Source organism: Mirounga leonina, unplaced genomic scaffold, assembly GCF_011800145.1.
Source record: "Mirounga leonina isolate KUSES-001 unplaced genomic scaffold, KU_Mleo_1.0 Mir_170, whole genome shotgun sequence".
Classification (NCBI taxonomy): domain Eukaryota; kingdom Metazoa; phylum Chordata; class Mammalia; order Carnivora; family Phocidae; genus Mirounga; species Mirounga leonina.
Genome location: NW_023270433.1, coordinates 1,327,473 through 1,355,442, shown reverse-complemented (window position 1 = coordinate 1,355,442; position 27,970 = coordinate 1,327,473). Strand labels below are relative to the sequence as shown.

Below are 27,970 nucleotides of genomic sequence, written 5' to 3'. Positions count from 1 at the left end.
GCCTGGCGGCTTGCTTTTTAATAAAAAAAATAAGCCATTCCTTTATTCCTTCAAACATCCCAATTTGTGCCTGAGGACCAGCCAAGCCCCTCTGGCCTCACGGTCCCTGCTAGCAGAGCCTCCCCAATCTCCAGCTGCTTTGGCTTTCTCCGGAAGGGTCGGTGAGGGGCTCTCCGGGCAGGTGGGCTCACCAGGGTCCAGCACGGCTCCTGCCTCCTGGAATGCAAAGATGCTCTGATGGTGGGGACCCCCAGACTCCCAGCCAGACCCCATGGACGGTGCTGCAGGGCAGGAACCAAAGCTGGCACCATGCCCCCTTTGAGGGCACAGCAGAAGCAGGTGGGCTGCCCACCTGCAGTCCACACAGCGGCCATGCTGAGGGCAGACCCTGGGGCCTGGGTGGGCTTCCAAGGGACACCCCCGCCGTTGGCATCCCCTCTGTGGACCCATCTGCCCTATTCCAGGAGCCAGGACCTCTCAGGGCACAGCCCCCACCATGCTCAGGGGAACTGGCTCCTGTCTCTGGGGACCTGTGGACCTGGACAGAGTCCTTCCCCCCCATGGGTTCTCCACCCCATGAACTCAACTAATCTGTGCTGAGGGCCTCCTTGGTGCCTGTTGTCTGCACACTGGGGCCCCAGCAGCAAAAACTACGTTACTCCCCGTACGGGCACACGTTCATGGCAGAAATGACAAATATGCATATAGACCGTGTCAGGTGTAGAGAGCAGAGTGCCATCAAGAAAAATGACGCTGGGACAATGGCACTCCCTCAGGAGAACAGTCCTAGACTGCATCTCTGAGGAGGTGATCACTGAGCAGAGATGTGATCGGACAAAGGGAATGAGCCCTACAGACAGAGGAGGAGGAAGCTACGCAGAGGGTCCAGCAGTGCAAAGGCCCTGAGGCACATGTGTGCTAGCACGAAGGAAGCACCAGAGCCTGGGGTGTGGAACCCAACGGGTGAGGGGGATTAGATGGCCCGTCCCCCGGGGGCCTCCACAACCCCGGGCCTGCCCCGAGAGGCCTGTACATACCCACACCCCACCTAACACCATCACACTTGACGCGAGCTGCTAAGGGCCAGCCTGCCCTGCATCTGGACAGCTGTGGCTCCCACGTGCCCAGAGCGGAGCCACGGGGAAGGCCCACGCTTACCCTGCGCTCACACCAGCCGCCTCCTCTTCCGGGCGTGCCAGGCGTGCCTGGTTTTCAGCACATCAAGGTTGTCAGGACCATCCAGGCAGGAAGAGTCAGAACCCTGCCCAGGGTCTGGGGCTCCCTGGAAAAAAAAAAAAACCCAGGCAGAGGACAAGAGTGACTCCCTAGCAGAACAGGCAGGGAAAGTGGGGGCCGTGAGGAGTCACACCAGGGAGGAAGCTGCAGTGCCAGGGACATGCAGCTCCCCAGACCTGTCCCCGCAGAGACACTGTGGCTTGCAAACGAACTGAGGCTCCCGCAAGAGAGACACAGCCACATGTGGGCTCTGGCTTCCCACCAACCCCCCAGTCCCCTTGGTGACGCTGGAGAGCCAGCCTCCCGTGTCCCGGTTCTCCCAGCCAGGCTGGCAGGGTGGTGCCGAGGAACGCAGGTGGATGACAGTGGAGAGCCTGCACGCAGGCCAGGGGACAGGAGGCCCTCCCCCCTCACCAGCCACAGACGCTGCCTCCGCAAAGCCCCAGCTGGGGAAGGGCCACCCCCTGCAGGAGACCCCACAACCTCCCTGACGTGACACACAATGAGGTGGCCTGGCTCTCCTGCTGGCCCCAGGAACAGGGCCAGAGGACACGTGCTGGGAGCCCCGTGGGCACACGCAGCCACAGAGGACATAGGGACACCTTCCTGCATGTTTTGTATCAGGCTTCTGGCTAGGGAATAAGGAAAGAGGTTTGCCTCCATGGCTCAGAAAGCTCTTTTGGGGTACATGGTGCCAGAGGTGACAGCTAGAAGGACACCTCGGTGTCCCCAGATGCGCAAGAACAAGCGCAGGCCCACCTCTGTGGAGTTAGCACCCCAATGCAGAAGCCCGTATGTGCGCGGGGAGCACAGGGCCCGAGGTCACCCGCTCCCTCAGGCAAGGCTTTGTAGTGGGGGCAGCAGCCCCAAGAGGGGCCAAGGGGCGTCGTGAGTGTAGAGGTTCCTTCCTGTTTTCCACACTGGCCTCAGGGAGGGCCACATCCACACAGACTGAACAGGCCTGGAGCCAGCTTTCTCCTCCCCAGCAACCAGTGGGCCAGCCCTACTGGCCAAACTCCCACCCACAACCGGGTGGGGGCGCTGCAGACGGCCACGGGGGAGCAGGGGGGCGGCTCTGTGCCCACGGCCGCCTACCTGAATGGGGATGGTGGCTGCCGGCCCCGGCCGAAGACCACTTGGGGAGCAGCCATCAGTGAGCTCCAACTCCCCCAGGTCATCCTCGCTCTCCGGCTCGGCCCTTGTGGCCACCGACAGGGTGGTGGGGACGCCGTGGGGAGACAGGGTGGCCAGGAGTGCGGGGAGGGTGAAGGCTGCCAGGAACCGCGCCTTCAGCAGCAGGTAGGCCGGGCTGTCCTGGAGCTGCCTCTGCACCTGTCCCAGCGAGGCCTGCAGGCCTCCGGCTGCCCCACTGGGCACGAGGGAGGTGGCTCTCCGCTCCAAGGCCTTCTTGTGCAGCAAGAGTCCAGACAGGGCCCGCAGGCTGCACAAGGCTGGGGGCTGGTAGGGCAGCCTGCTCCCTAGCGGGGGCACGCACACCCCCTGCTGTCCCCTCAGCCAATCCCGCACGGCTGCCTCACTCTCCTGGGACAGGAGGTCCAGGTCCAAGGCACCCCTCTCAGGCCCAGGCCGGGGTGGGGGTGGCCTCTCTAGGCCCAGAGGTCCCGTGAGTCCCCCTGGGCCCGGGTACCCCAGTGTCCCTCCTGGGCCACTCCCAGGGCTAGTGCCAGCTTGCAGAGGGGGCTGGCTGGACCACGGGGGTTTTGCCTCAGGATGGTCAGCCAGAAGTGTGGCCTGGGAGGGTATCCTGGGCACAGCTATTTCCCTGGCCACTTGGGCCTCTCCGGGGAAAGGTCCCCCAGGGGCACGGGCCACGTCACTGCCCACTTCCACAGAACTTTGGGATTGGCAAGGCATCGGAAGGGTCGAGAGGTCTGTCCTGGAGAGAGAATCTGAGTCTGTGTCCACGTTGGCCGGGGGCTGCCAGGGGTGGCTCAGCCCAGGGGGCCTGGGGCCCTGGCCTACCTGCATCCCAGGCAGGGAGGACGGCAGAGTCACAGACAGTCCCTTGGGACCAGAGGTCCCTGCCGCCCCAGGAAGGCCCACCACGGCTGGCACCGGGAGCAGCCCCTGGGCTGTGAGCACCCAGGTGACAGGCAGAGGCGTGCTGGCCGCCACGTGAGGCCCACCCTTGAGGGTGCCCAGAGCTGGTGGCAGGCTGAGGGGCTGGAGAGGCAGCTGAATGGGGCTGGGGGCTGCCGGGAGAAAGAGTGGTGCCTCAGGCAGGCCCTGCTTCCGGGACGCGGCTGGGGCCTGAGACTGTCCCAGGCCACCCTGATGGCCACTCACAAGGACCCGGCTGGGAACTGGAGCTCTGGAGGCAGCAGGGGCAGCCTCTGTGGAGGCCAGGGTGTGGTCCAAGACTGGCAGGGTGGAGGGTCTCTCGTTCTTGCCTGAAGTACTCAGCCCCACTGCTGCAGGGATCCCAGGCCCAGAGAGCGCCGTGTCTGTGGCAGCCGGGCCCGGGGCCTCGGGGGTGGGGGGGGCCTGCGGTAGACGGGGCTGGAGGACCAGTGGCGAGGACAGCAGCAGCTGTGGTGGGAGAGCCACGGCGCCTGGGGCGGCGGCCTTCCTGGCCCGGGCCTCCCGAAGCCGCTTCTCCCGCAGCAGCTCGGAGACGGTCTTGGGCTTGGGCCGGGGGCCACACGGAGCGGGCGGGGGCGCTGGTGGGCTGGACTCGGCATGGCAGGGCTGTAAACCCCTGCTCCCTTTGTGGCCGGTGCTCTGCTTTGCAGCTTCTCGCGCTGGCGGATTCCCGGAGCTGCGGCCTGCAGAGAAGACACAACACAGATGCGGATGAGCTCCACGCGTGCGGACTGCAGACGTGCCTCCCCCATGTCCCATCGGAGGGCCGTCCTGGAGGGTGGGCGGCTGCTGGGAGTACAGAGCAGGAGCTTTGGCATCTGATCTGCATGTTCCCAGACCTCCTCGAGCTCCTGCTGCAGCCAGGGCAGCACGGCCCGCCAGGTACCGGCCACCAGCCCCGCGCCTTCGGTATCTTCAAAACAACGACCACTGGGCACCACCGCCCTCCTCGCGTGGTCTCCCAGCCCCCAGAGCCTCGCACGATGCTGCTGGTGTGGGGAGGCTGGTGGCAGCCAGCAGCAGAGGCCCCTCCGGGATGCCCCGGGCTGGCTTATGTGCGGAGCAGGTAGGAGCTCGAGGAGCTGCCTCTGCCCACTCCCGCCGGCCACGCTTCTGCCACTGCCGTGGGATTCGGACAAGACCTATCACCAGGGCCACAGCTGTGCTGGTCAGAACCCGAGATCCAACACCCCTTTCCCATTAGGTTAGATAGTCAAGGCAAGAGGACAGACAATACCTGCAGGGTTCTGCGACGAAGACATCTGAAAAACAAGAGTGTGCGTCTCAGGGAAGTCCCAGGGCCCAGACCTGCTCTTCTCCACCTGCAGCAAAGCCTTCCTTCTGCTCTCACCTGCAGTGGGAGCAAGGCCCAAGCACCAGGGCCGGCCTCCCTCCCTCCCCACATCCTCCTACAGGCACCACCGGGTGAGCTCATCACAGTGAAGTCAGGCCTGTGTGGGGTTTGAGAGAGAGGCAGGGGCTTGGCTCCCCAGGCAGAAGGACTTGGGGTCTCTGGGGCCTAGATGGCACCACAGGGCCAACCTGGTCGTTCTGTCATTCCCTTCAGAGTTGTAACTTGACCCGGGAACGTGACCTCTCCCACACCTGGCATCCCACCCCAGCAGGGCCAATGCCCAGAGCAGTAGATGCCCAAGAGCTTGGAGACCTCCACGCAGGGGCGGCACAGTACCAGCTCTGCCCCCTCCCACCCCGACATGTTGTGAAGCCCTCAGGGCTCCACGCAGATGAGCAAACACCTCCTAGAAGGGTTGCCGTGAGAGGCCCAAGAGCCAGGAGGGCTGCTCTCGGGCTGGACCAGCCTCCCCTCCGGGGGACCCGGGAATGCCTCCTGTCTCTTACTCTCTGGCTGGACAGCTGCTACCCACCCCAGCACTGGCCCTGCCGCGTCGGGAAGAGGAGGGAGGGTGGCAGAGACCGGGTGCTCACCCCCTACTTCTCACCTGTAGGAGCCCAGGCACTGGGTCCCGAGTGCCAGCCTGGAGCAGGGCAGGGGTCTGGGCCTTCCTCTCTCGAACGACCTCCATGCACCCAGCAGTGTCAATCTGGAACAGCTGAGGGACGCGTGTGACACGTGCATGGCACACACATGACAAGAGCCTGTCCCCCTTCCCCGCCCAGGGCTAAGATGACAAGGGCGTCTGCGATGAACTTGAGCCAGCTCTGACCACTGCTCGGGGTAGGTCCGGAGTCCAGCACAGCCCCTCAAGGCCATGACCCCTTTGCTCAGCCCCCGCCTGGCCTCAGGGCCCAGGGGCATCGGAGTAGAGCTCCCTCCGGGCCGGGGTCTCCTTTCTCTGAGCTTCCATTTACGCACTGGGGCTCCCAGCACCCCCGTCCCTTCTCAGGATGAGGTTTAACTGATGGTGGCAGGGACGGGGCTGTCCCTTCCACAGCAGCTGGCCTGCTAAGCGTCGCAAGCCACTGAAAGGCCCTTTCCAAGGGTCTAAAACTTCAAGAAGTTAGACTTTAAGAAGTGAATCCATCTTCACCCAAAGAAAACCAAGCACAAAACAGGAAAGCTCTGCCTGCGGGGCGGGGCTTCTCACCTGGATAAAGATGGTGAACGCGGGAGTGCTGGCCAGCTGGGCGTCTCGCAGCTGCTTCCTGATGCCATCGGCTGAGGGAACAAGCGCACACATGTGCGGTTACCAAGGCCCCTCTCCCTGAGGCCCCAAAGAACCCCACATCCATCTGCCGCCATGCTCAGCCAGAAGGAAGGGCAGGAGCCCAGAGGGCAGGCCGGCCCCGACTGGCCTTTGAAGTACCCCCCCCGGCCCGAGAACACAACCAGCTCTGCAGAAACCTGCACGCAGGCACCGCCCACCCGAGCCCCGAGAAGACCCTTGCGAAGGCCCAAGTGGCTGGTCATTCCCACACTGTCCCTCGTGTGCTGAGCAAGAAAGAGACAAAACCCAAACAGCCCTCCAAGGGCACGCTTTCTAGAAAGACGAGATCGGCACACGGGTCCCTCCCCGTGCACCCTCTCCCCAGCAGGATCACCCCGCATCTGCCCTGCGTCTCCCCGCCGGGCCCCCCAGGAGGCTCTCAAAGGAGCCCTCCCTGGGGCAGTACCTCGGGTGTGCATGGCGGCAGGCCTCCGGCGGGTGCAGGGCAGGACAACGTCGCCCACCCACGGGCTCATGGCCACCAGAAGCTGGCGCTCAACGAGCCTCCTCTGCAGGGCGTGTCCCCGCCACCGCCGCCTGTTCCCGACCGTCCTGTGCCACAGCCGCCGTACATGGGGCCCGGCCACACCGCTGTCACTGGGGCTGGCCCCCAGGGATGGGCTGAGCGGGCACGGCTGCCTCAGTTTCTCCTTCTGTGTAAGGAAGAAAGACACCTGGGCTTCCCAGCCAGGCTGAGCTCCAGGGCTGCGCATGGCCCCCCCTGCCATCCTCCACTCCTTCCCTGGACTGGGGAGGGGCCCTGGGCCGACAGGGCAGTGGTAGCGGGGGGTGGCGGGGGCTCCTACCAGAGCCTGGCGCCAGCGGGCTGTGTTGGTCCTGAGCACCTGCAGCACGCTCTCCAGTGGCACCTTCAGCAGATGACTCCCACTCTAACGAAAAGACAGCGTGAGGCTGGGCGCGTGGGGGGCCCTGGCGCAGGGCCTTCAGAGACAGCACGCACGCCCCTGCGCCCCGACCCCAACGCGGGGGGGGTGGAGGCTCTCTGAAGCATGGCGGCCTCAGGCGGGTCCCTGAGGCCTGGCCACCCACACGCCTGCCCGGCTTGGCTGCAGCCAGCACCAGCAGAGGGCCCCTGCTCCCCCAGCCAGCCCCCAAGCTGATGGCACCGCGTGCAGTCTGCCCGGCTGCCTGGACAGCCCGCTGTCCCCTCAGGTGCCCCAGAATCTCCAACCTCTCCCAGGACAGGCCAGCCTGCTCACCGCAACTCCGCACATGGCCAGAGCCAGGGAGGCGGCCAGGGCCCGGACACCTCGGACGCTGACTGGGACAGGCATACACAGGGCCAGGGGACAGTGGGACCCTGCACGGGAGAGGTGCCTGGACTTCCGCAAGCCAAGGGGACACCCTCCTGCTTGCTGCCCCCGCCCCACCCCTGCTCGGGGACAAACAGGTCAGAAATGACTCCAAGTCTGCGGGCCCACCCGGCAGAACCCCAAGCAGCTCTCCTGCACGGCCCATAAAGCAAACCTGGGGAAGCAGAGGCTGCTGCCCTGGACACGAGTCTGCTGAGGACCAGAAGCCAATGTTCTCTGGAGCCAGGACGGGCGTCTGCCCCGCCGCAGCCAGGAACGCAGCTGATGCGAGTGCAGGCCGGCCCGCTGTGCCCCAGCACCAGCTGGGTGACCCCCGAGCAGCCACGTGGGGTGCACTGGGGTCTGGGGCCTACCTCGTCTGCCGGCTCCTCTGGGCTCGAGAGGTGCGTGTCCGCCGAGCCTGGGTGCCCGATGCCGCTCATGCTGGTGCCGTGGGTCCCGGAGGGAGTGTGTGCCTGGCCCGCCTCCTCTGCGGGACCCGAGGCTGTGGGGCAAGCAGCTCTGCTGGCCTGAGGCTCGCTGGAGGCCCTGGGAGGGCTGGGGGGGGCGGCACGGCGTCCTGGCCAGCCCCGGGCTCCCCCTCCGCACGGCTCACTGGCGCTCTGCCTGGCAGGCACCCACAGGTCCATGTCCGGCACAGTGTGCTGTGCGGACGGCAGCGCCTGGCCACCTGCCCCGGCCTCTGGGGCTTCCTCTGGCTCCGAGTCCTCGCTGTCCCCGCTGCTGCCGTCCCCGCTGCTGCTGTCCCCGCTGCTGCTGTCCCCGCTGCTGGAGCTCCACCGCACGCTGCCAAGGGGCCGCCGCCGCCTCCTCCCCCGACTCTGCTTCTTCTGTGGGGAAGGGCTACTTGGAGGCCTCGGCCGCCCAGGGCTCACGGACCAGGGACAACAGGCAGGCAGGCCAGCCCTTTGGGGAGAGACCCCAAGCAGGTTTGGACACGGCGCGTGGGGAGCACGGCACCCCGCTCCCCCGAATGCTCTGAGGTGACAGCAGCTGTCGGAGAGGCCGGGGCTCTCTGCCCTCGGCTTCCGGGAAGAAGAGATGCCAGGGCCAGAAGCCAGACGTCCCTCCTCCCCTCCCCGCCCGGCGGTGATGCTGGTCCCACGGGTACAGGGCCTTCGACTGACTTTTGATAAAGCCTCACCCTGACCATGATCTTCCACTTGCTCAGACACTGGGAGCCTGTCCGATGGGGTAGTTCAGAAGCTATTTTTGCCCAGTGACCTACAAAAGCAAGACAACGCAGAAGTTGCTTCCCACGGTCTTTGATGACACGTTTACAACCTGAACGAGAGGCTCTTCTCGCAGACGCGCAGTCTCCCGCAGAAGACCTGCACCGTGTTCCGTGAGAACACGCGCTCCGCTGCACGCTGCTCCCCACATCGGAGAAGCTCTGTGACAAGCGGGCCTTCAGATTCTCAACGGATAATCAGCCCTTTAGCAAGACTCTAGAGAACACACACACAAGAGGAAAAAAACCATCTGCGTTTATGTAAACACGGACCCTGCGATTCTGCCACACCCCGGCTTCTACACCAAACACGGCAAACTATTCTCTCTCCCGACCCCATGGGGGGAGGACGCTGGGACCTTGTTTTCAGGGCAGTGTGACTCCGTGCCACACTCAGGATTCTGCATACACCTGAACTTGGCAATGCCACGTCTAGGGTCTGTTCCTAAGGAGATGCCGCAGATAATAAGCAGATGCAGCGACCGAGCCCTTGGCTCCTTCCAGCTCGGCGGCAGAAATGAGAAACAACGGAAACGTCCGTCAAGAGATAGGCGGCTGAGGAAGTTCTGTGCTCTTCCTCAAGGAGACAGGATGTGGGTGTCGACAACAACGGGAGAACACAGGACACGTGAAGACAGAAGAACATTCACAACGGACAACAGAACGCTAAGTGAGAAGCGGTGGAATCCGTGAACTCACACCGAGTGACTCAACTTTAAAAAAACCTGCCCTAGAAAAGGGCCCCGAGAGTGGGCTGGGCAGGTGCACGTGGCCAGCAGCAGCCACCTCCAAGACAGGAGTGGAGTGACGGCGCTCCTGAACTTTCCAACCCGACCGTTCCGCAGTGCGCAAGGGGGAAAAGCTGCTGCCCACTGAGCTGGGGAGAAGCTGGGGACAGGGAGGCAGCTGGGGTCTCCGCGAGCCGCGCCTCCTGGGGGCTCAGGGCCTGCAGAGGCCCAGGACTCACCAACACCGTACTTCTCGATCAGCTCAAGCAGCTTCCCCTCTTCACTTGCGTTCCATCGTCCCTTTTTCAAGCTGAAGTGCAGTCGTCTGAGGTACCTGAAAGCGGGAAGGACACGGGGGTGTTTCGGGCACCAGAACGCCCTCCTGAGGCTTTCCACGTTCCCGTGGCTGTCCCCACGCCGGCAAGGGCTCCTGAGACCCGGCACCAAAAGCTCAGGGGACGAACAGAAAACACAGAATAACTGAACTTCGTGAAAATTAAAACCTTGATGTGTCTCACAGGATGCCAGCGAGAAAGACGGGCAGATGAGGCCTCGGATAAGGGACTTGTAGCCGAACACGTATCAACTCACACTAGCCCGTGACACAAAGACAACTTGCTTTTTTAACTGAGCAAACAACAAAAATAGACGTTTCTCCAGAAAAGACACGCAAAGGGCCGGTCAACACACACAGACGCTCAATGCCAGGAGCCGTCAGGGAGCCGTGAACGGAAGCCACTGAGATGCCACCTGACACCCCACGCCTGCCGGAGCCGGGGCTCCCGGGGGCTGGTGAGGGTGTCTCCCACGGGGGCACAGGGTGGGGCTGCCGCCGCGGGAAACCACAGCATCACATGCCCTGAAAACCCCACTCGCAGGCACACGTCCAAGAGCAATGAGCGTGCCCGTCCACAGACGCTCCCGTTGCCAAGGCGAACGAACCCACGGGGGGTGTGTTGGGACTTGGTCTGCTTATCTGTTCAGTCCTCTCTACACCCAACGCGGGGCTCGAACCCATGGCCCCAAGATCAGGAGTTGGGCGCTCACTGACCACGCCAACCAGGCGCCCTGGGGTCTCGTCGTCAAGGCCCAGCGGTACCCTAGCGTCCACCCAGCTGGAGAACGGCTTCTGTCGCTAACCTCTTCCTCCACTGACATGGTCGGCTCCTGCCGCGCGGCCACCGTGACCCCTGTGGCTAGGACCACGCGTGCGAAGGTGCCCGTGTGAGGCCCGGCTCCCGGTTCCCGCGGGCGGGCGGGCGGCAGTTCGCCGGCAACACTGCGGTTCCACGGCTAACTGCCCAAGGAAGCGCCGCAGCTCGTCCGCGGCACCCACACCACGCACGCTCCGCACCCTCGGCTGCACCTGCCCTTTCGTGCGGCCTTAAAACCACCGTCCCGATGCGCGACGTGGCATCCCGCGGCCGCTCTCCCCGTGTTTCTGCAACGACTGACGACACCAGGCCGAGTCTCGTGCGCTCTCTGGAGAAGGGTCTATTCGAGCCCTCGTCCCTTCCCTCAGTTGTTTGTTGTTGTTGTTGGGAAACGGCGTTTCTCTGGGGGGTGGTCACAGCGTTCTGAAGTTGCCTGGGGGTGCGGCTGCACAGCTCACCGAGGACAGTAACCCCCCAGAACCGCAACCCTCATGGGAGTAAGTTACACAACATACAAATTAGGTTGTTATGAGCCGTTAAAAAAAAAACAGGCTGAGAAAAGAACGTCGCCAAAGCGGCCTTCCAGAGACCTTGCCGTCAGGGGTCTGGAACAGGAGCTCCAGCAACAGGGTCAGGGAAACGCCCCCTGGGCCCCCTCAGGTTGAGCCTGTACAAAAGTCTGGTTCCAAAAAACCAACAGGCATCCTGCTTCCTGACCAGACACCCCGGCTACGCAGGGCTCCCAGGCCACCCCAGCTCTGCCAGCAGAACCCCTGGGGCCACAGGCTGCTCGCCCACCCTCCGGCCTATCCGGAAGCAACCCCAGCAAGGCCTCCCTCACCCAGCGGGGTCCAACTCACCGATCTCGGCACTGGGCATCGCTCCTACCTGGCACCTCTTCCCGGATTTTAAACCAATCCTGCTGCCCGTATTTGGCAACTGCTCGAAGCAACTTCTGCAGGAAAGGACAGCGAACGAGTAAGGCCTCTGCAGGCAGCCGTAAGCTCCCCAGCCCGCATCAGTCCATTTCAGAAGGGACAGTGGGCGCCGAGGCTCACATCCCAGAGGACGGCTCTCCTTGGCTTCTACGACCGTATACTCACCGCGTCTTCCTCTGGGGCCCAGAACCCCTTCTTCAGGCTGGGGTCCAAGCTCTTGGTCCACCGATAGATGAGCTGCATGGAGTCTCTCCCTTCCATGTAGTAGACAACTGGGGACAAAGGGGCCTGATGGGCACCCCGCTTCCTGGGTCACTCAGCAAGGAGCTGCTCTGGTCACTAGGTCACTGGGCCATGGGGTGCGGGGGCTGGGTGACCCCAGACGTCCCCCTCCAGCCCCTCATGCCTGTCATGACTGAGCTGCCTCCACCCGTGAGGGGCCTTGGGTCTGGAGGCTCGCGAGCCTCAGCGGGGAGCACAGGGAGCAGGGCCCACGTGGACACTCACTTCTCCGGTAAGGGATGTGGCTGCCGACGCGCATCTCCTGGACGAGCTGGGTGAGCAGGCGGTCCTCCTCCCGCGTCCACTCCTTGCGCTTCAGAGCCTTGTTGTGCTGCTGGTACTTCTGCAGGCACTGGAAGGCGCTGCGGTTGGTCTTCCAAGGCCCCAAACCAAAGCAAAGTGGGTGTTACTGGGTATGCACCCCCCGCAGAGGGACGGCCAGGGTGCTGTGAACCAACAGCCTTATCGCCCCTAGCAGATCCTGAAGGGACAGTGGAGAGCCTGACAGAAGAAGGCCGTGGAGCACCAGTCTGCACATTCACAGACACACAGCGTGTCCAGAAAAGTCCGTAACGCTGTATTCACAAGACCCCAGAGCGACACTGGACTCCTCAACGGGCACCGCCAGCTCAGCGGCCTGGAGGAGGAGCCTCCCTGCAAAGCTCGCGCCTCTGACGACCTAAGGGCTGCTCTGTGGCCCTAACCCTGGGGCCCCGACGGGCCTCTTTGGGGTCGCCACCCCAGGGAGAGCTCTGCAGTGACTGTATCTCGGCTTCCATGTGGGCTCCAGCTCAGCACATAAACCACCAGTCTCCACGGCAGACGCGGTCGCCCAAGCCTGTCCCCTCACTTACCCCCTTATGGGGAAACTATTTCCCAAAAGCTAATGAATGTGATTTGAACTCTCTTTTTTCCTGAAGAAAATCCTGGAGTTACAGAGAACACGTACAGTTGGACGCATGCAGTCCACATGCCCATGAGGTTTGGGTTTGGTGATGCCTTTTAAGACACAACACCAAAAGGCTGGTCCTTGAAAGAACGGATCAGCTGGACTCAGCTAAGACTGAGACCTTTCGCTCAGTGGAAGACGTCAGAAAAATGAGAAGACAGACTGCAGACAGGAGGAAACGCTCGTAAGACGTGTCTGGTAAGAACTGTTATTCCAAATACACAAGACTTTAAAACTCAGCAAGGGGTGCCTGGGGGGCTCAGTCAGTTAAGCGTCTGCCTTTGGCTCAGGTCCTGATCCCAGGGTCCTGGGATCGAGGCCTCCATCGGGCTCCCTGCTCCGCGGGATGCCTGCTTCTCCCTCTCCCACTCTCTCTGCTTGTGTTCACTCTCTCTGACAAATAAACATTTAAAACAAATAAATAAATAAATAAACTCAGCAGGAAAACAATGATTAAAAATAAGCCAAAAACCTACACAGACACTTGGCCAAAAAAGACACGCAGATGAAAGCTAAACCAGCACGTGCTGGTCATCACGGAGATGCAGAAGCAAACGCGACACGAACACACGCCTGCAAGAGCAGCCCAAGTCTGGAGCCCGGACACCGCCACAGGCTGGTGAGGATGCGGGGCAGCAGGACCCCTGCTTGTGGCTGGGGGTGCACAGCACGGGGTGGCCACTCTGCAGGACAGACCCAAACATCCTCTCAGCATACAACCGCTCCCTGGTGTTTAGCCAAAGGACCCGAAAACTCACATCCACACGAACGCCTCGGCACAGATGTTAACACCTTCACAACCGCCAAATCCTGGAAACGACCAAGATGCCCTCAGCAGGTGGAGGGACAAAGCGAGGTCCATCCAGAAAACGGGGTGTTTTTAGTGCTAAAAAGGAATGTGTGGGCAGGCCGGGAAAAGGCCCGGAGGCACCTCAGCTCCTGAGAGGGGGAAGCCGTGGGGACAGGCCCCCAGCTCCAGGCGGCCCTGGAAGAGGCACAGCGGGGGCGGCTGAGCACTAGTCTGCAGGAGGCCGCCCCGCGGACACGTGTCCCCGTGCGCTGTCCAAGCGCACACAGGGCAGCCCCCAGCAGCACAGCCCTGACGTGCACGTGGCTCTGGGTGCGGCGGGGGGTCAGCACAGACCTGTCCTTGGTTGAACAGAAGCACCATTCTGGGAAGGGATGATGCTGGTGGGGGGCGAAGGACACAGGGGAGTCTCCGCACCTTCCTCTTGGTTTTACTGAGAACCAACGCTGCTCTAAACCAAAACCCTAAATAAAGCCCCAAAATGAAGAAAACAGAGACTAAAAATGACTTTAAAAGCCCGACTTACCAAGCGTATAAAGCTAAGTGTACGTGCACCAGGTTACTCAGCAGCCCAGTACGTGAAACACAACCAGCAAAAACACAAGGGGGAAGCGTGCCTGAGGCCGGCCCAGCGCTCCGGCCAAGCGGCTCCACAGACTAAGCTCGGCAGGACAGACAGACCATGTGCCACCCCAGGATCCATGCCGGTCTCTGCGCAGCTTCGGTTTCGTCAGTTCGCTGCAATCGTGTGCCTGTCTGTGGAGTGATCCATTCAAACACGCAGACTTTACTCCTCACCCTCTCAGGCCGTGGGCCAGTGAAATTCAAACCAGAGCACAACACAAGGATTCCTGAGACACTTAACCACGTACAGACGAGAAGGACCTCCCTACGCAAACTACGGTCTGAAGAGGCAGCAAAGAGTCCTAGTTCACAGTGAGCTGTTCTCAGAGAGGCGAGCTTCCAACACCTTCACAGTGCAGACAGGCTGAGTGAAACTCTTGGTCCTCACTTTAGAAACGAGGAAAACACCACAAGGGCCCAGAGGAAACCGGGAAGAGTATTCCCCTCAAAACCCACCAGGACCAACTCCTGAGCTTGATGGAAATAAGGAACGATCCAGATAAGCCAGGCCCTGGGAGGGAGGCGGAAGATGGGTGAGCACTCAGAGACAGATGGAGGCTGAGGAGCCAGAAGCCTCCAGAGACCTGGCCCAGAGAGGGGCGGAGAGGCTGTTCTCCCTGCAGGCCACACCCTCAAGAGCCGCATGATGAAGCAATCTGCTAGCTCCCAGTGCTGGGCTGTGACACCCAGCCCGTGGTGACCCCAAGCCCCCCAGCCTCCCAGCCGTGCACCCGAGGCCCCTCCGGTCCTCACCCCCAGCTCCTTGGCAATCTTCTGCCACTGCAGATGGCCATGCTTGGCTGCAAGGGCCTTCAGCTGGTCTACCTCCTGCCCGCTCCACTCCTGCTTGTTGATGCTCGGGTGCTCGCAGTTCTGCCAGAACTTCCGGATCTCCTCCGCACTGCGGCCACCCTCAAACTGCACCAACAGAGAAACCCAAGCTGCAGGGACTATTGCTCGCGGACGGCTGGCGGCTTGGCACCCGGGGAGAAGTGGGGTCCCAGTCCAGGTTGCCAGGACTCACACACCCGGAAGTGGGGGTTCGGCTCCAAGCATGAAGCCTGAACCTTCACACTCATCCGTCTCTGAAAAGGCAGCTCACCCCAGCGGGGTGGGCCTGACACTCGCCTGACCAGAGGCTTCGCGGCAGGTCTGGCGGCCACCAGGGACTCAGCCTGACTGCCTGAATCTGACCTTGCCGATCCTAGCCCACGCCCTCGGCTGCCAGGACGGTCATGAGCCGCCATCAGCCCAGTGTTGCCCAACTTACGTTAACGTTAGAAATCTTCTCCCAGTCGTGGCTGTCCAGCCTGTTCCCCAGCAAGGCCTCCTCTGGGAGTTGCCTGGAGACAGGGACAGGCTGCCAGGGTCACGCCGGGCCTTCCATGCCTCTCCCCAGACCACAGCCTCCCTGTAACACCCAGCTCACCGAATGTCCTGGACTTCCCTCTCCGCCTCCCTGCTCTGCTTCTCCAGGACCTGCCTCTCTGCCTCGCTCGTCACCCTACTCCGTTTCTGGTGCAAGTACTCAAGCCTACGGGGCAGGCAGAGACACCAGGGTTACCCACGTCACGGCTGTGCTCTGGGTGGGCGGGGGGGGAGTAGGAGTGGGCGTCTTGGGGCCAGCGCAGTTTCCCTGAGTACCCAGGCATGCACGTCACTCCACAGATGAAGCCGCGCGTCAGGGAGCACACACCGGAGCCTGGCTCCGACTCCAAGCCTGCCTTGTGCAGGCCGGAGGCTGCCCGGCTTCCCGCCCACAGGAAGCAGCGACACTCTCGCTCTTGCGGTCACTGCAGCCGCCTAAGACACAGACGGGAACTTAGACCGCGGGTTCGACGTCCCAGCTGCCTGCCTTGGACCCGGCACGCAGGGAGGTGTTCTGCGGGCAGCCTGGCGACAGAGCCAGGGCCTACTTAAGCCTGCAGTTGCCCCTTCCGGAGTCCAGGGAGGAGGAAGCCACCCCTGAAAAATCCTGACCCACACATCAAGCCGTGAGACTAGGGGCAGCCCCTGGGACCCCTGGCCCGACCCCAGGTGCTGTGATTTGGTCACATGGTGTCACCCCAGCACAACATAAAAAGTCTCACAAACGGTCCTCATTCAGAACAGAGAAAGTGCCCGAGCTGCGTGACTGAATGAGGCCACTCGGCCTGCCCAGTTCTCGCATGTCCGACCTTGAGCCCAGCTGCGTCTTTGGGGAAAAGTTCCAGGGATCAGCACCTCTTCTGCTGGGAGCAGGGGGACGCGGCCACACTGAGTGCCTGTGACAAAGCATCCAGCCCAGGGAGGCTGACGTCCGTGGCTGTGCTCAGACTTACTTCAGTAACTTGGGCTGAAGCAGGCGCTGCAAGCGGTCGCTCACCACTGATCTTCGGAGCAAGGCCTTTTCCCAGTTTTTCCCTGACAAGAAACAATGACATCAGCAGCGCCTTCCCCTACTTTCATGTGAGGAAGCTGTGGGCACAGGACCAGGCCAAGACCACAGAGCTGGCAGGGGGGCCGGGCTGTGGGCCCAGGGCCCTCTGTCCAGCGAGCAGGATGCCCTGGCCCAAGCTCACAGCTGGGCCCCCGGGGCTGGGTGTTCAGGGATGAAAAGGGAGACCAGCGAGCTGTGGGGACGGTGGCCCCACATGGCCGGGGACAGGCAAGGGCTTTGAGGGGCCAGTCCCAATAGTTAGGGCCCAAAGGAGCCCACAGAGCCACAGGAGGGCGTCTGAGGAGAGGCAGGGCTGTGGTGCTGAGGCCCCGGCCAGGGCACTTACACTTAGTCACCAGGAGCTCCTCGAAAGCCTTGATGCCCTGGGCAGCCTTCTCCCGCGTCTCTTCATTGGCAGGAGGCCCCTGCCGGGCAAAGCAGTGTCACACCGTGGACAGAACCAGGTATGCGCACCTCACGGGCCAAGCATGTCGCTCTGGGGCCTCACTAAGACTCTGGAGCCCTTTCCCTCAGCCTCCTTGAGCAGCTCGGCCACGTGGGAGGCCTGGCACCAGACACCTGGGCCCAGAGCTACTCCCTGGTGAGTGGCTGGGGGCCGTGAGGAGCATGGGGTGGGATCAGCGGCTCCACAGGACCTCGCTACCAGGCTGCCACGATTCTGCCAAGCTGCCCCACCCATGGTGCCACCTCTTATGGAAATGCCCCCGGGGTTCGTCTGTGGAGCAGAGGTCAGCTTGCCATATTCCAGGGCTGGAGACCCTTTCACCACTGGCAACCAAAAAGAATTTGAAGGAGGCTGGAGAACATCACCCCGAACAATGCAAAGGAATTCACAACACCCACAGCAGGTATGGAACCGAGAGCTCCTTCCCATGCAGCCTGACTCCCCCTCTCTGCCCTCCCTAATGAGAGCTGGGCTCCTGCTACTCACCACTCCTGTCACCCTGTCCTTGAAGTAGGGCTTCATGAAGTGCCCTATGTACAGATTCGGAGGCAGGCTCTTGCCGTCCTTCACCTTGGAGGCTTTGGATCCTGCCAGGTCACACATGATCTCCTCCTGCGGCAGATACAAGGGGCCCATCTGGGGTCAGGCAGCAGCGACTCCCTTTGTGAATGGGACCCGGGCAGTCAGGGAACAGACACAGCTCAAAGCCCTGTTCTGGAGTGTCTGGCCATGGGGGTTCTGAGGGCCAGGCCCTCTCCTACCTGCTGCTCCTGGTTCTGGGCCAGTAGGAGGCTGACCTCTACCAGCCTCTCCTGGATGACCTCCTGGTAGACCATGTTCAACTGCAGGCAGGTCTCTGGGTCTTCAGGAAGGGTCTTTTCCTTGGGGTCATCCTCACCATTGCTGGCCTCACCCCACCTCTCCTCTTCCTGGTTACAGGCAGGAAACTGCAGGTGAGGAAGGAGGCATGCAAACGCTGCCCCCCCCCCCCCCCCCCGTGACCCAGGGTGGCACAACGAGCCTCTGAGCTCACGCTCCGGTCCCTGGGCCAGCAGGAGACCACCCTGATGTGGGACTATGTCCAGCATGTGCACGTTCCACAACTTAAAACAAAGAAAACAAACATCTGGAAATATATCTCGGGTGGGAAAGTATGAAAAGCTAAATACTATCCACTTCCCACAATAAATATTTCTATGGAACTCAAGGCTCAGAACGGGCCCGTGTGCCCTCGTCACTGGCAGGGGACGGTGAGCCCCAACACGTGTGAGGACGGCCGCTGCAGCACCAGCAGGACTAAAACCCAGGAACAGCGGGCGGGACTGTCAGGTGAGGAACTATAGTAAATCTAAGCCAGGGGCACTACCCGGCCGTTAAAAATCAGAATCAACCCTGTACCTGCTGTCTTCGTGAAAAAACAAAAACAAACTGTAAAAATTCTCCAAATTAACATGAAATTCTAAAATAAACAAAAAGTAGCAATAAAAACTGGCCTGACTGAGGGACTATGTGCCAGGCACCGTCCTGGGCAATCACACGCACGGACTGACCTGCGCTGTGAGTACCCCACTGCACGCTGCAAACTGAGGCACAGACAAGCAGGCTACAAGGGGCCAGACCCAGGCAGCACGCTCAAAACCTTCCACGTGTGACGCCATGCCCAGACACACACGTGTTACAGAGAGCTTAGAAAAGTCAGGAAACACAAACGCCAAACCTCGGACAAAGGTTATCCCAGGAACAATTCTAATTCTGGTGGCAAATACTTTGAGACATGTCACTTCCGGTAACACACGCACAGAAACACCGAGATGTGCTCACAGCACCCCCCCCTTGGTCTTGGGCCCACTGGCAGGGTGGAGTCTGCCTTGGTGGGCACCACAGACAGCCCCGGCCAGTAGTTACCGAGCCTGGGGAAGCAGCAGCCTCTGAGTCCTCCTCTGGCAGTGAATCTGTGGGAACACAAGCACACCGTGTGGGTGACCGGCAACAGGACTCCGTATCCGCTAAAGAGATGACCAGCAGGTGTGGCACAGGGTCTTTCCTGATGGCCACAGGCGGGGGAGGGGCTGAAAGGCCTCAGGACAAAACGGGACCTTCCTTCCCCAGCAGCCGGCTGAGCGCTACTCACTGACTCGGCAGGAGAGGCCCTGAACCGATGGCAGGGTCAGCCAGAGAGGGAAGACGCACCAGGGCCACGAGGGGAGGCCTCGAAGGAGCCAGCCCTGTGCTGGGGGTGCTGGAGTCAGTCGGGGGCGGGGGCAGGGCCGAGGCCCTGATTACAGGTGAAAGGCAGCCCTGGCGTAGTCCGAAACCCTGAGAAACAGCCTCAGAGCTGCACCTGGTGCTGGGGAGAGGCCTGAGGGCCCAGTTTCTCATAGATTCCGACCGTGCGGGCAGGCCTCCGACCAGAGCTGCGGTGAGGGGCCTCAGGGCCAGGGGAGCACCGAGGGCAGCACGTGGGGGTGACACTCTGCTGTCCAGCACGGTGGCAGTGGACAAGCTGAGCTCTGGAACCTTCTGGCTCCCGAGGACAGCCCGCCAGCCTCCCGAGACCGCGCGCTCACTCACAGCCAGCAGGTCGCGGCCAGCTGAGGAGGAGCGCCTACAGGCCGCCTCGGGGAGGAAAGGCAGAGATCAGCGCGGCCGAGCACCCCGCTCGTCTGGAGGGCAGATGGACGGGGTCCAGCTGTGGCCTGCGAGAGCTCACCTGCGTCAGAATCCAACGTGAGACCGGACTCCGAGACCCCCACTGCGATGCCCGAGGACGTGGGATCCAAAATCCTCTCAAGCTCCGCGATCTCCTTTGCTATCTTCTCTCTCTCCGCGTCTACGTCCATGACTCCCGCCTGCCGCTGGGACAGATCACAGGATTTCAGGGACCGTCCTTCCCACGTGCAGCCCGGGGGGACGACAGACGCCCACCGAAGCCGGCGGCCCGCTCGGGGGAGCCCTGGACCACTGACCTGACACCTCCCCCCCCGAAGCACCCAGGCTGCTCCCCTAGGCGCTGAAGCCCCGTGGGCGTGGCCTGCCCGCTCCGAGCCCGTGGCCCAGGGGCCGGAGAGATGCGCCCGGTCTCCGTCTCCCCCCGCCCGGCCGGGCGCCGGCTGCAGACGCGGCGGGGCTCACCGCGAGGGCACCCCAGGACAAGAACGAGCCGCAGGCCCTGGGAAACCTGAGCCCGGGCGCACAGCGGCAGGCGCGGCCGGCCCGGGGACGCAGCTGGCTCGGTGTGGCGCCGGGAGGCCGCCCCGAGGGCAGCGGCCCCGCGTCCAGAGGCCGAAGGGGTGGAGGGCCGGGAAGAGCCGGGGGCTCGCGAGGCTTGCACGGACCCGCGGCCGGAGGCCAGGCCCGGGGAGGACCCCGCCGCAGACCGGCAGCCGCAGCCGCGCGCTCGCTGCGCACTCGGGGTGGACGGCGCGGCCCCCGCCCTGCTCCTCCCGCCCCGGCCCGCCCGGGCCGGCCACCGCGCTGCCGCCCTCACCCTCGGCCAGCGCCGCCGCCCCCCACGCTTCCGGCGGCCGCCCAGCCGGAAGTCCCGCCCCGCGGCCGCAGCGCGGGGCACGCCGGGACGGGGCCGGCGAGCGGACGCCTGCTGCCCCCGCGCGGCCGCCCTCGGGACTGCCGAGCGCTGGCGGGCGCGGGGTGGTCGGCCGGGCGGGACCTCCGCGCCGCCGAAACTCGCTCGCTCGTGTCCGCCGGTGCTAACTACGTCCGGGGCTGTCGGTGCGCAGCCAGTGAGCAAAGTGGCCAACGGCTCAGTGCTGCCGCGGCCTGGCCCGGGGCAGCCGTCGCCCAGGACCGGAGCCCGCCCCGGCCCCCAGCCCCCGCGCCCAGCGCGTACCTCCAGGCCGTCCGGGAGGCCGCTCCTGGCCGAGCGGGGCCGGCCTGCAGTTGCTCCTCCGGGGGGCGTGTGCGGGGCGGGGGCAGAGCAGGGGCGCCACCCGCAGAGTGCGGTGCGTCTCTGGGATGGGGGGGGGGTGCTGGCTGGGGCTCGGAAGAGCAGCCGGGGGCCGCTGGAAACCAGCAGAGCGCCTTCCCCCGGTGGACAGAGCAGGCGGAGATTGCAGGCCGAGGCGTGGGGCAAGGGACGCCCCGAGAGCCAGATTGGAGAAACGGACGGGTTGCACGGGGCCTGGAAATCCCGAGGCAGAGCTGGACGTCCACACCATTTAAGTCTCTTACGGTGAGCACTCCAAACACGGGGAACAGCAGGAAGAGCCTGTGTGTGCACCGGGCCGCTTACTTCACCTAGACCCTTCGGCACCCGCAGCCCCCCTGCCTGCCCTTGCAGAGGTCAGGGCTGGCTCTAGCGCAGCATCAGTAGGTGGAACACCCCAGGGGGGCTCTGGGTGCACACCCCCCACCCCCTTAAAATGCTGTGCCCGCATGCAGGGCTGTGGCTGGAGGCATCCTCCCAGGAAGCCCGGTTCCTGCATCCAGAGGAGAATCGCATCCTAGCACTTTCCTACTAGACCGCCAGAGCTCTGAACCCGCTTCTCACCAACAGGCTGGAGCATGAGGTGACGTTTCCCAGTTTAAATGTCTTTTTAAAAAATTCAACCATGTGACTGAAGAATGCTCCAGTACTAAACTCCACTCTGTCCAACTCCAAAACATGCAGCTCTGACGTCTAGTGTGTGGGCCACTTCGGTCAGGCCCAGGCAGCACTGCTCTGAGTCTACCCTTGACCCCACAGGCCACGGACAGGCCACGGGACTAATGCTGAATTTATCAGCACAAATCACTGCTTACGACTAGATGCATGCCCTAAAGCCAAAGGACAGTACCATGATTCTCAAGCATAAAGACCTGGTGAAGTCAGAAAAAAAGGGACAGTTCATAGAAGTTTTACAATTTATTAAATAGAAAAGCTGTCAATTTGAACAGGAGGAAAAAGGGAAGTTTATTCAAAAAAATAACATCTACAGAAAAATAGGCAAGAAGGCACATAGTGCATGTTCTGCCTTCCCTACGTGGGGGAGCAGTTGGAAAGGCACCGTGGACAGCCTCGTGCTAACACAGGGAGGCTCTGCACACTCTAACTTCCTGAATTCTAAACTTCATCGTATAAAACCCCACTTAAAACATGTATCAAAACCCTCCAGCCAAAGCAGTTTTTCAAACCCGAAGGCCCACAGGTGCACTGATCACTGCACACAATGGCCCACCTGGGGGACCTGGGGCCCCGCGTGCGGCATCCACGCTCAGGTCTCCTGGGGCAGGCACTGCCTGCAGGCCCGCAGGAGTGGACTCCAAGCCAGCAGGGGCACCAGGTGAGGTCGGAGAGGCACTAGGGCCCTTCTGAGGCAACCACTCACCGCGGCTCCCCTGCTTTCTCTCCTGTCGAAATTAGGACAAGCAATTGACTTATCTTATGATTGACGTTCCAGAATGACAACGGAAAACACTCATTATAAAACTGTGGTTTTCAGGTTTAGTAACTTCAAAAAATCACTGGCTTTTATAGAAACGTCTTCCGATAGAGCGTTAGTCCATGGAGTAGCAGGAGCTCCCCCAGAAGGCTTGCGGAGAAGCCGGTGCGGCTCTCATGCGGGGGTTGCTTCTCCCTGCAGCAGGCTGCTCACACTGTGCGGTCATGAAATTAGCACGTCATGATAAGTATCTTTACTACGGTGAGGACGACATATTTAAAGACACAACGGCATTTCCAAATCCAGTGAGCAGGGACGTCCGGGTGTGAGCAGAGCTGTGACCTGGAAGCACCTCAGGGTTCTCAAGAGTCCTCCTCCTCATCTTTAATTTCAGAAATTCTGTCTATAGATTTAAGGATTTCAGCAACAAGATTCAATGTTTCAGCTCCAGAAATCAGCTGCCTAAAATGGAAACGTGGATGTTACGGGCCTGCTACTGCGACAGTCCGACGGTCCCGACAGAAGCCAGAAAGCAGCCCCCGGGGTGGAAAGCAGATTCTGGCAGCTGCCGCTCTTCCCCGGAGGGGCCCAGCCCCGTGGCAGGCAGACGGGGCGCTCACGGGGAGTGACAGAGCGGCCATTTCCGGGGGGGGGGTCTCCTCCAAACTCATCTGCTTCTTATGATGGGAGGGAAACACTGTTATTCCTCTCCGTGCAGAACTGAGGTGTTCGGCAGGTGAAGGAGCTGGGACTCTGATCTGTATGAGGTTAGTGCCCTGGTAAAACCAGTGATTACCACAAAGACGGTTCGAGAGCCTGCTGGTCCGGCACATGACATGTAGCCTCGGGGTTACCAGCACCATCAAGTGCACTTCTGCTCCCGGAGCCCCGTCCGCCGCACACGGTATGGTCATGGTTTCAAACACCAAGCTGAAGACCCGCCCCCCCAGGCCTGCCGGCCATCTCTGCCTCACCCCTGTCCCATGTCCAGGCACCCTCAGCTCCCCCACACTCACTTTATTGAGGAGTGGGCAGTGTTCATGACGACGCGGAGGTTCTGCAAGGCCACGTCGGTGTTCTGCTTCACCACCGTCAGGCTGGCGCCCTGGCCAGACCGCAAGGCTTCATTCTCACGCTTGAAGTTAGAGACCTGTGCCTGGAGGTGGGCGAGAGCAGTAAAGCGCTTTGACGGCTGCACGGGAGAGCATCTGAAATGCAGCACGAACCCAAATGAAGCCGGTGGCCTTGGCACAGGCAGTGAGGGGATGGGGGCTGGCCCCCACGGTGGGCATCTCCTGAGGGGGCTCTCGAGGGAGCCGGGCTTCCTCTGTCCTTCAGTCTGCCCTCAGCACTCATTCACAGAAATGGGAAATTCGTGCCAGGCTCCATGCTGTCCCAGACAATACAGGACATGCCCACCACCCTCCTGCTCAGCAGAGAGAACAGGGCCGGGGGGGAGAGCTGGTGTGGCCTGACTGCGGGAGCCACCACTGTTGGGAGGCTCCTGGACCCTGTGCCCATGCTGTCCAGTCACCTGGAGCAAGCTGATCTCCTGTTTCAGCTTCATGACGTGGTTTTCTGCCTTCACAGCCCGCTTCTGTCACCAAAAAAAAGGGCATCAGCACCGTGTAACACGGCGAGACACGGATATGGAACGAAGGCGGGCTCTGCCCCCACCCAGGGGCCTTTGGCTCTCACGACCCGGCAGCTCGGCCCATTGTGAGGGACCCCTCCTGGCGCTGGGCCCCTGTGGCTGACAGCAAAGGAGGGGGCACACCCGCTCGTCACAATGCCCCCCAGGCCCCCGTACCGTCATCAGCTCCAGGTTCTGCTCCACCTGCTGGACCACTGACTCCAGATCGTGGTAGTCACTTTCCTCCTTGATCATTTTGGCTTCCAGCTTCCGCTCCAACGTCCTCACCCTGGGGACAGAGAAGACCAAGCTGTCGATCACTCACGCATCTCATTCTCAGAATTCATCTGAGAAGCAGTTAAGTGGGGCGGGGCAGATGAACACCGCGAGGGCGCCGGGCCTCAGTGAGGCCGATCGGAGGGGTCAGCCGCAGAGCGCGCTCCTCAGCTGGCTCGCCATCCAGCGCTCTGCTGCTTTTAGCAAGCGCCTGGCCGGGGTGGGCCGGGTGTTTGAAATCAACTTTCACTCAGCACACGAGAACGACGTGGGATGCTGACAACCCACAGACGATGAAAGCCAAGCTTGGTTCCACCGCCATCACTTTGTTATTGACGTTTGAAGCGCAGCGCTGACTCAAAGCTTACGTACATCTCTGTTTGAGTCTCAGAGAAGCTCTGAACCTCAGTCAGCTTCCTTCTCAGCTTAGAATTTTCATCTTTCAGCTGCAGAAGAAGAAAATCCTTATTAGAAACTGTGTCTCACTCAAAAGGAGTCTGCACCTCTGCAAACTGGCTCTGGAACTTCTCAATAAACTAACATTGTAGGGAGTTAACCTACTATTTGCTTATAGAGAAAAACCACGAGTGGAAGAATCTCCCTTTAAAGGCCTATGGTCACGGACACCAATTTTACTCCTAACTCTCTTTTAAGTGATGATCATTTCTAAACAAATTTCTTCTCAGAACACAGCGAAACGTCCCTGAGCCGACGCCTGAAGCAGACCCCTTCCTGACTGGGGGGGCCCTTGGAGGGTCTCCACGGCTCCTGCCTGAGATGGGCCGCACCCCACCGTCCCGCACACTGCTCTTCCGGGGGCACGTCACTCGCAGAATCTGTCAATTCGGGAGACCGCCGCACAGGGGCTCTGGCAGACAGCCGCACCGCAGACCATCTTGTCCTTGGAGCCAAGACCCCAGGCCACCAAGGCCGCCGGAGGCTCCGGGTCACCTGTGAGTGCGCTGCAGAGCCCCCTCACTTACTGCTTCATAGCTTATCTGCAGTGTCCGGAGATGCCTGTCTCCCAGAGACTCTCCATGGGCCGCGAAGTCTGTGCCGGGGCTCCCTGCCGGAGAGGCGCGAGAGTCAGAGTCGCTCAGCGTCCACGGGGGCAGCGTCTCGGGCGCCACCAGCTCCGACGGGGCAGAGAAAAAGGAGACGTATGTGCTGCAGGGTGACGTGCTGGCGGTGACCCCAGAGGAGCGGGTCTGCTCCACAGTGGATGGCAGGTAGGCCCCGTTCCACCCGTCGTCCTCATCCTCGTCTTCGTCCTCGTCCAGAAGATCGCCAGCCCCCGTAGGGTCTTCAAAAAATGGCTGCTGATATTCTAAGCCATACCCCACGGTCTGGGAGGTCGGGGAGTTGCAGCCGAGTCCCAGTGAGTGTCTCGTGGCTTCCTAAAGAAAACAGTCGGAGGCACAGCTCAGACCCAGAAGCCTCTGGAGGCCTGTCTTCTGAGGGGCTCAGCAGTGGAACTCCCAGGAAAGAGGAGGGCCAGGAAGGATCCCAGCAGCTTCTCCACCCGACTTTCCCATCAGCGTTAGCTGCAGGCTCCCTTTGCCCCCCAGCTCCTGCAGGGTATCCCACGTCGGAGGAGAGATGTCCTTTGGACGTTTCTCTGTGTACGGTCATCACAGATGATGCCTTGGATCTACCTTTGAATAAATCCTGTTGTTGGCTGTATCCTCTCCTGACAGGCTGAGGTTCTTGGTTTTCAGAAACTCTTTAAAGGAGAATGGATTGGCCTCTGCAAGATCTCCAAGTTTATCATCTAAAACAGTATGACACAACACAATTGCAAAACGTCTCCCAAATCATTGAAAAGAAACTTCCTTATTAATTTCTTTTTCTAAAACACAACCACATCTAAAATCAGGACTGCCACCCTCCTCATCCCACCAGAATTCAGTGACACTAGGAAATGAAAAACCTAGCCAATAAAACTAAAAAGTTTTTAAAGATCTACTTTTACATTCTGAATTCTCCTTCCCAGGGGCACCTGGCTGGCTTGGTCAGTAGAACGGGTGACTCTTCACCTTGGGGTAGAGTTTACTTATGAATTCTCCTTCCCACTCCCAACCCCCTGGTTCCCACTCCTTGCTGCCCATGGAGACCACCTGGGGATCTTTGGGATGACAACGCACCTCCACTCCCACACAGACTCAGTTAGTTGGCCTGGGACATAACCTGCGCTGGGGGCCGTCCAAGAGTTCCAACAGTGCAGCCCGGTTGGGGATCACTGCTCCATCTCTATCCATTTCCCTGCTCACCCATCCTTCCCTTCTCTCTTTCCCTACGTCCTTTCCGCTCTCCCAGCAATGACCATCTGAGCCCAGGCGCCAACCTTGTGCAAAGTTTTCTAGCCCGTGCTGCCTCTTCAGACCCCTTTGGTGTGCCTTCCCACATCTCTGTCGTCCTGCCCATCAGGCTCATCTGTCCTTGTACCCTCTCTCTCTCTACCCTGGGGCCAAGACTGAATCTGTGGGACTCCACCCCCACTTGGCACACTAATTATATGCTGTCAAACTGACAACCAGCCACAGGGCATGTGTGCTTGGCGCTTTGTGCTGGGTAGAGGGAAGAGAGGATTGCCCAACTACCCTACCTCCAAAATGTGTCTCTTGGGCTCCTGGCAGACCTTGCTTCGTACATTTCCCCTTTCCGTAGCCAAAATCTGCAAAGAGATGTCATCACCTTAACGTGATCACAGAGGCCTCTGTGACAACTTGTTTTCAACACAGGGTCTCTGTCGCAGTGATTCTCACAGGCTGGGGAACTTTCCAAACACAAGCCCCCGGCTCCTACCAATGGAGACGGTATGGCTTCCATGGGCCCTGCCATGTGGGATTCAGAAAAAGCTCCCGGTAGGCTCTGATGACCAGTGTGGCTGCGCATGCCCTCCTCTGTCTTGTGAAACCTTCTGAACACCCTCACGGGTTGCGATTCTCCTCTGAGACCCTGATGAGGCCCCACCTAAAGGCTCGCCCCACACCCTGGAGAGTGACAACGAACCGAAAAGCCGGCCACTGCCCAGCAGCTCCTTTGCCTCACCCCCCCACCCCCACGGAGGAGGTGGTTTATGGTGCTCCCGCTGGGCGTACCTCTCTTCTGGCACTTACCCTCCTACACTGGGAGTGTCTGTGCTGGGGAGGGGGCCCCCCACGGCCAGACTGCGAGCTCCGAGCCGGCGGGGCCGCTCTGCACCTGTGTGCTCCCGGGGGCCGGCCCACAGCGGCACTCGGCGCCCCATCGCTGGGTCAGGGAGCGAGTTAAGGCCACAGCGAGGTCCCTCCGGGCAGTGCCGGCTGGGGGCTCCCTGAGGCTTGTCTCTCACCTGTGTCTCCCACGGAAGCTAGCACCGGGCTGGGCACATAGCACATAAACGTCGGCCGAATGCCGAAGAAGTGGGAGTCCAGGTCCCTGCCATGGGGGCGCTCACAGTCTAGCTGGGGGAGACAAGACCGGCGCTCATAGAACGCTGGAGCTGCAATAACAACGAGAGCGATTGGCCGCGCGGCCCGCCTCACCTGCAGCCCGGCCCGGCGGGGCGGCGGCGGCCCCGGGGCCCGGCGGGCTCGGCCCCGCCGCCCGGCCCGGCCGCTCACCGTCCGGAATGACGAGGCTCCGGGCTCGCGACAGCGGGGGGACGCCCGGGCGGCGCGCATAGCCCGCCATCGCCGCGGGCCCGGCGGCGCCGGCCCTCCCTAGCCCGGCAGCGGCGGCT

At 61.6% G+C, this 27,970-nt stretch overlaps 2 protein-coding genes across 4 annotated transcripts; both read right to left on the bottom strand.

Annotated features, from left to right (window-relative positions):
• Positions 1-14: 14 nt before the first annotated feature.
• SNAPC4 (small nuclear RNA activating complex polypeptide 4) lies at positions 15-20,411 on the bottom strand. 3 transcript variants are annotated; one of them, XM_035015455.1, is made up of 25 exons: positions 20,092-20,411; positions 19,670-19,814; positions 18,865-18,911; positions 17,721-17,888; positions 17,446-17,571; positions 16,840-16,918; positions 16,396-16,477; positions 15,504-15,608; positions 15,345-15,417; positions 14,828-14,992; positions 11,919-12,066; positions 11,577-11,683; positions 11,334-11,428; positions 9,559-9,653; positions 8,505-8,584; positions 7,515-8,190; positions 7,247-7,347; positions 6,833-6,916; positions 6,433-6,679; positions 5,907-5,977; positions 5,301-5,411; positions 4,577-4,601; positions 2,332-4,022; positions 1,159-1,282; positions 15-216 (listed from the first exon to the last, which is right to left on the bottom strand). In XM_035015455.1, exons 2-24 carry the CDS (start codon positions 19,797-19,799, stop codon positions 1,166-1,168), a joined length of 4,623 nt encoding a protein of 1,540 aa, XP_034871346.1. In that variant the 5' UTR covers positions 19,800-19,814; positions 20,092-20,411; the 3' UTR covers positions 15-216; positions 1,159-1,165. The 3 variants fall into 3 exon arrangements, with proteins under 3 accessions (XP_034871346.1, XP_034871347.1, XP_034871348.1); XM_035015456.1 differs by having other exon boundaries at positions 19,670-19,808; XM_035015457.1 differs by lacking the exon at positions 7,247-7,347 and having other exon boundaries at positions 7,714-8,190.
• A 1,396-nt stretch (positions 20,412-21,807) lies between these two features.
• On the bottom strand, positions 21,808-27,961 carry ENTR1 (endosome associated trafficking regulator 1). Its single transcript, XM_035015454.1, has 10 exons — positions 27,852-27,961; positions 27,581-27,730; positions 26,852-26,920; positions 25,902-26,017; positions 25,230-25,643; positions 24,619-24,692; positions 24,148-24,259; positions 23,872-23,934; positions 23,354-23,493; positions 21,808-22,799 (listed from the first exon to the last, which is right to left on the bottom strand). Exons 1-10 carry the CDS (start codon positions 27,919-27,921, stop codon positions 22,700-22,702), a joined length of 1,308 nt encoding a protein of 435 aa, XP_034871345.1. The 5' UTR covers positions 27,922-27,961; the 3' UTR covers positions 21,808-22,699.
• Positions 27,962-27,970: the final 9 nt, after the last annotated feature.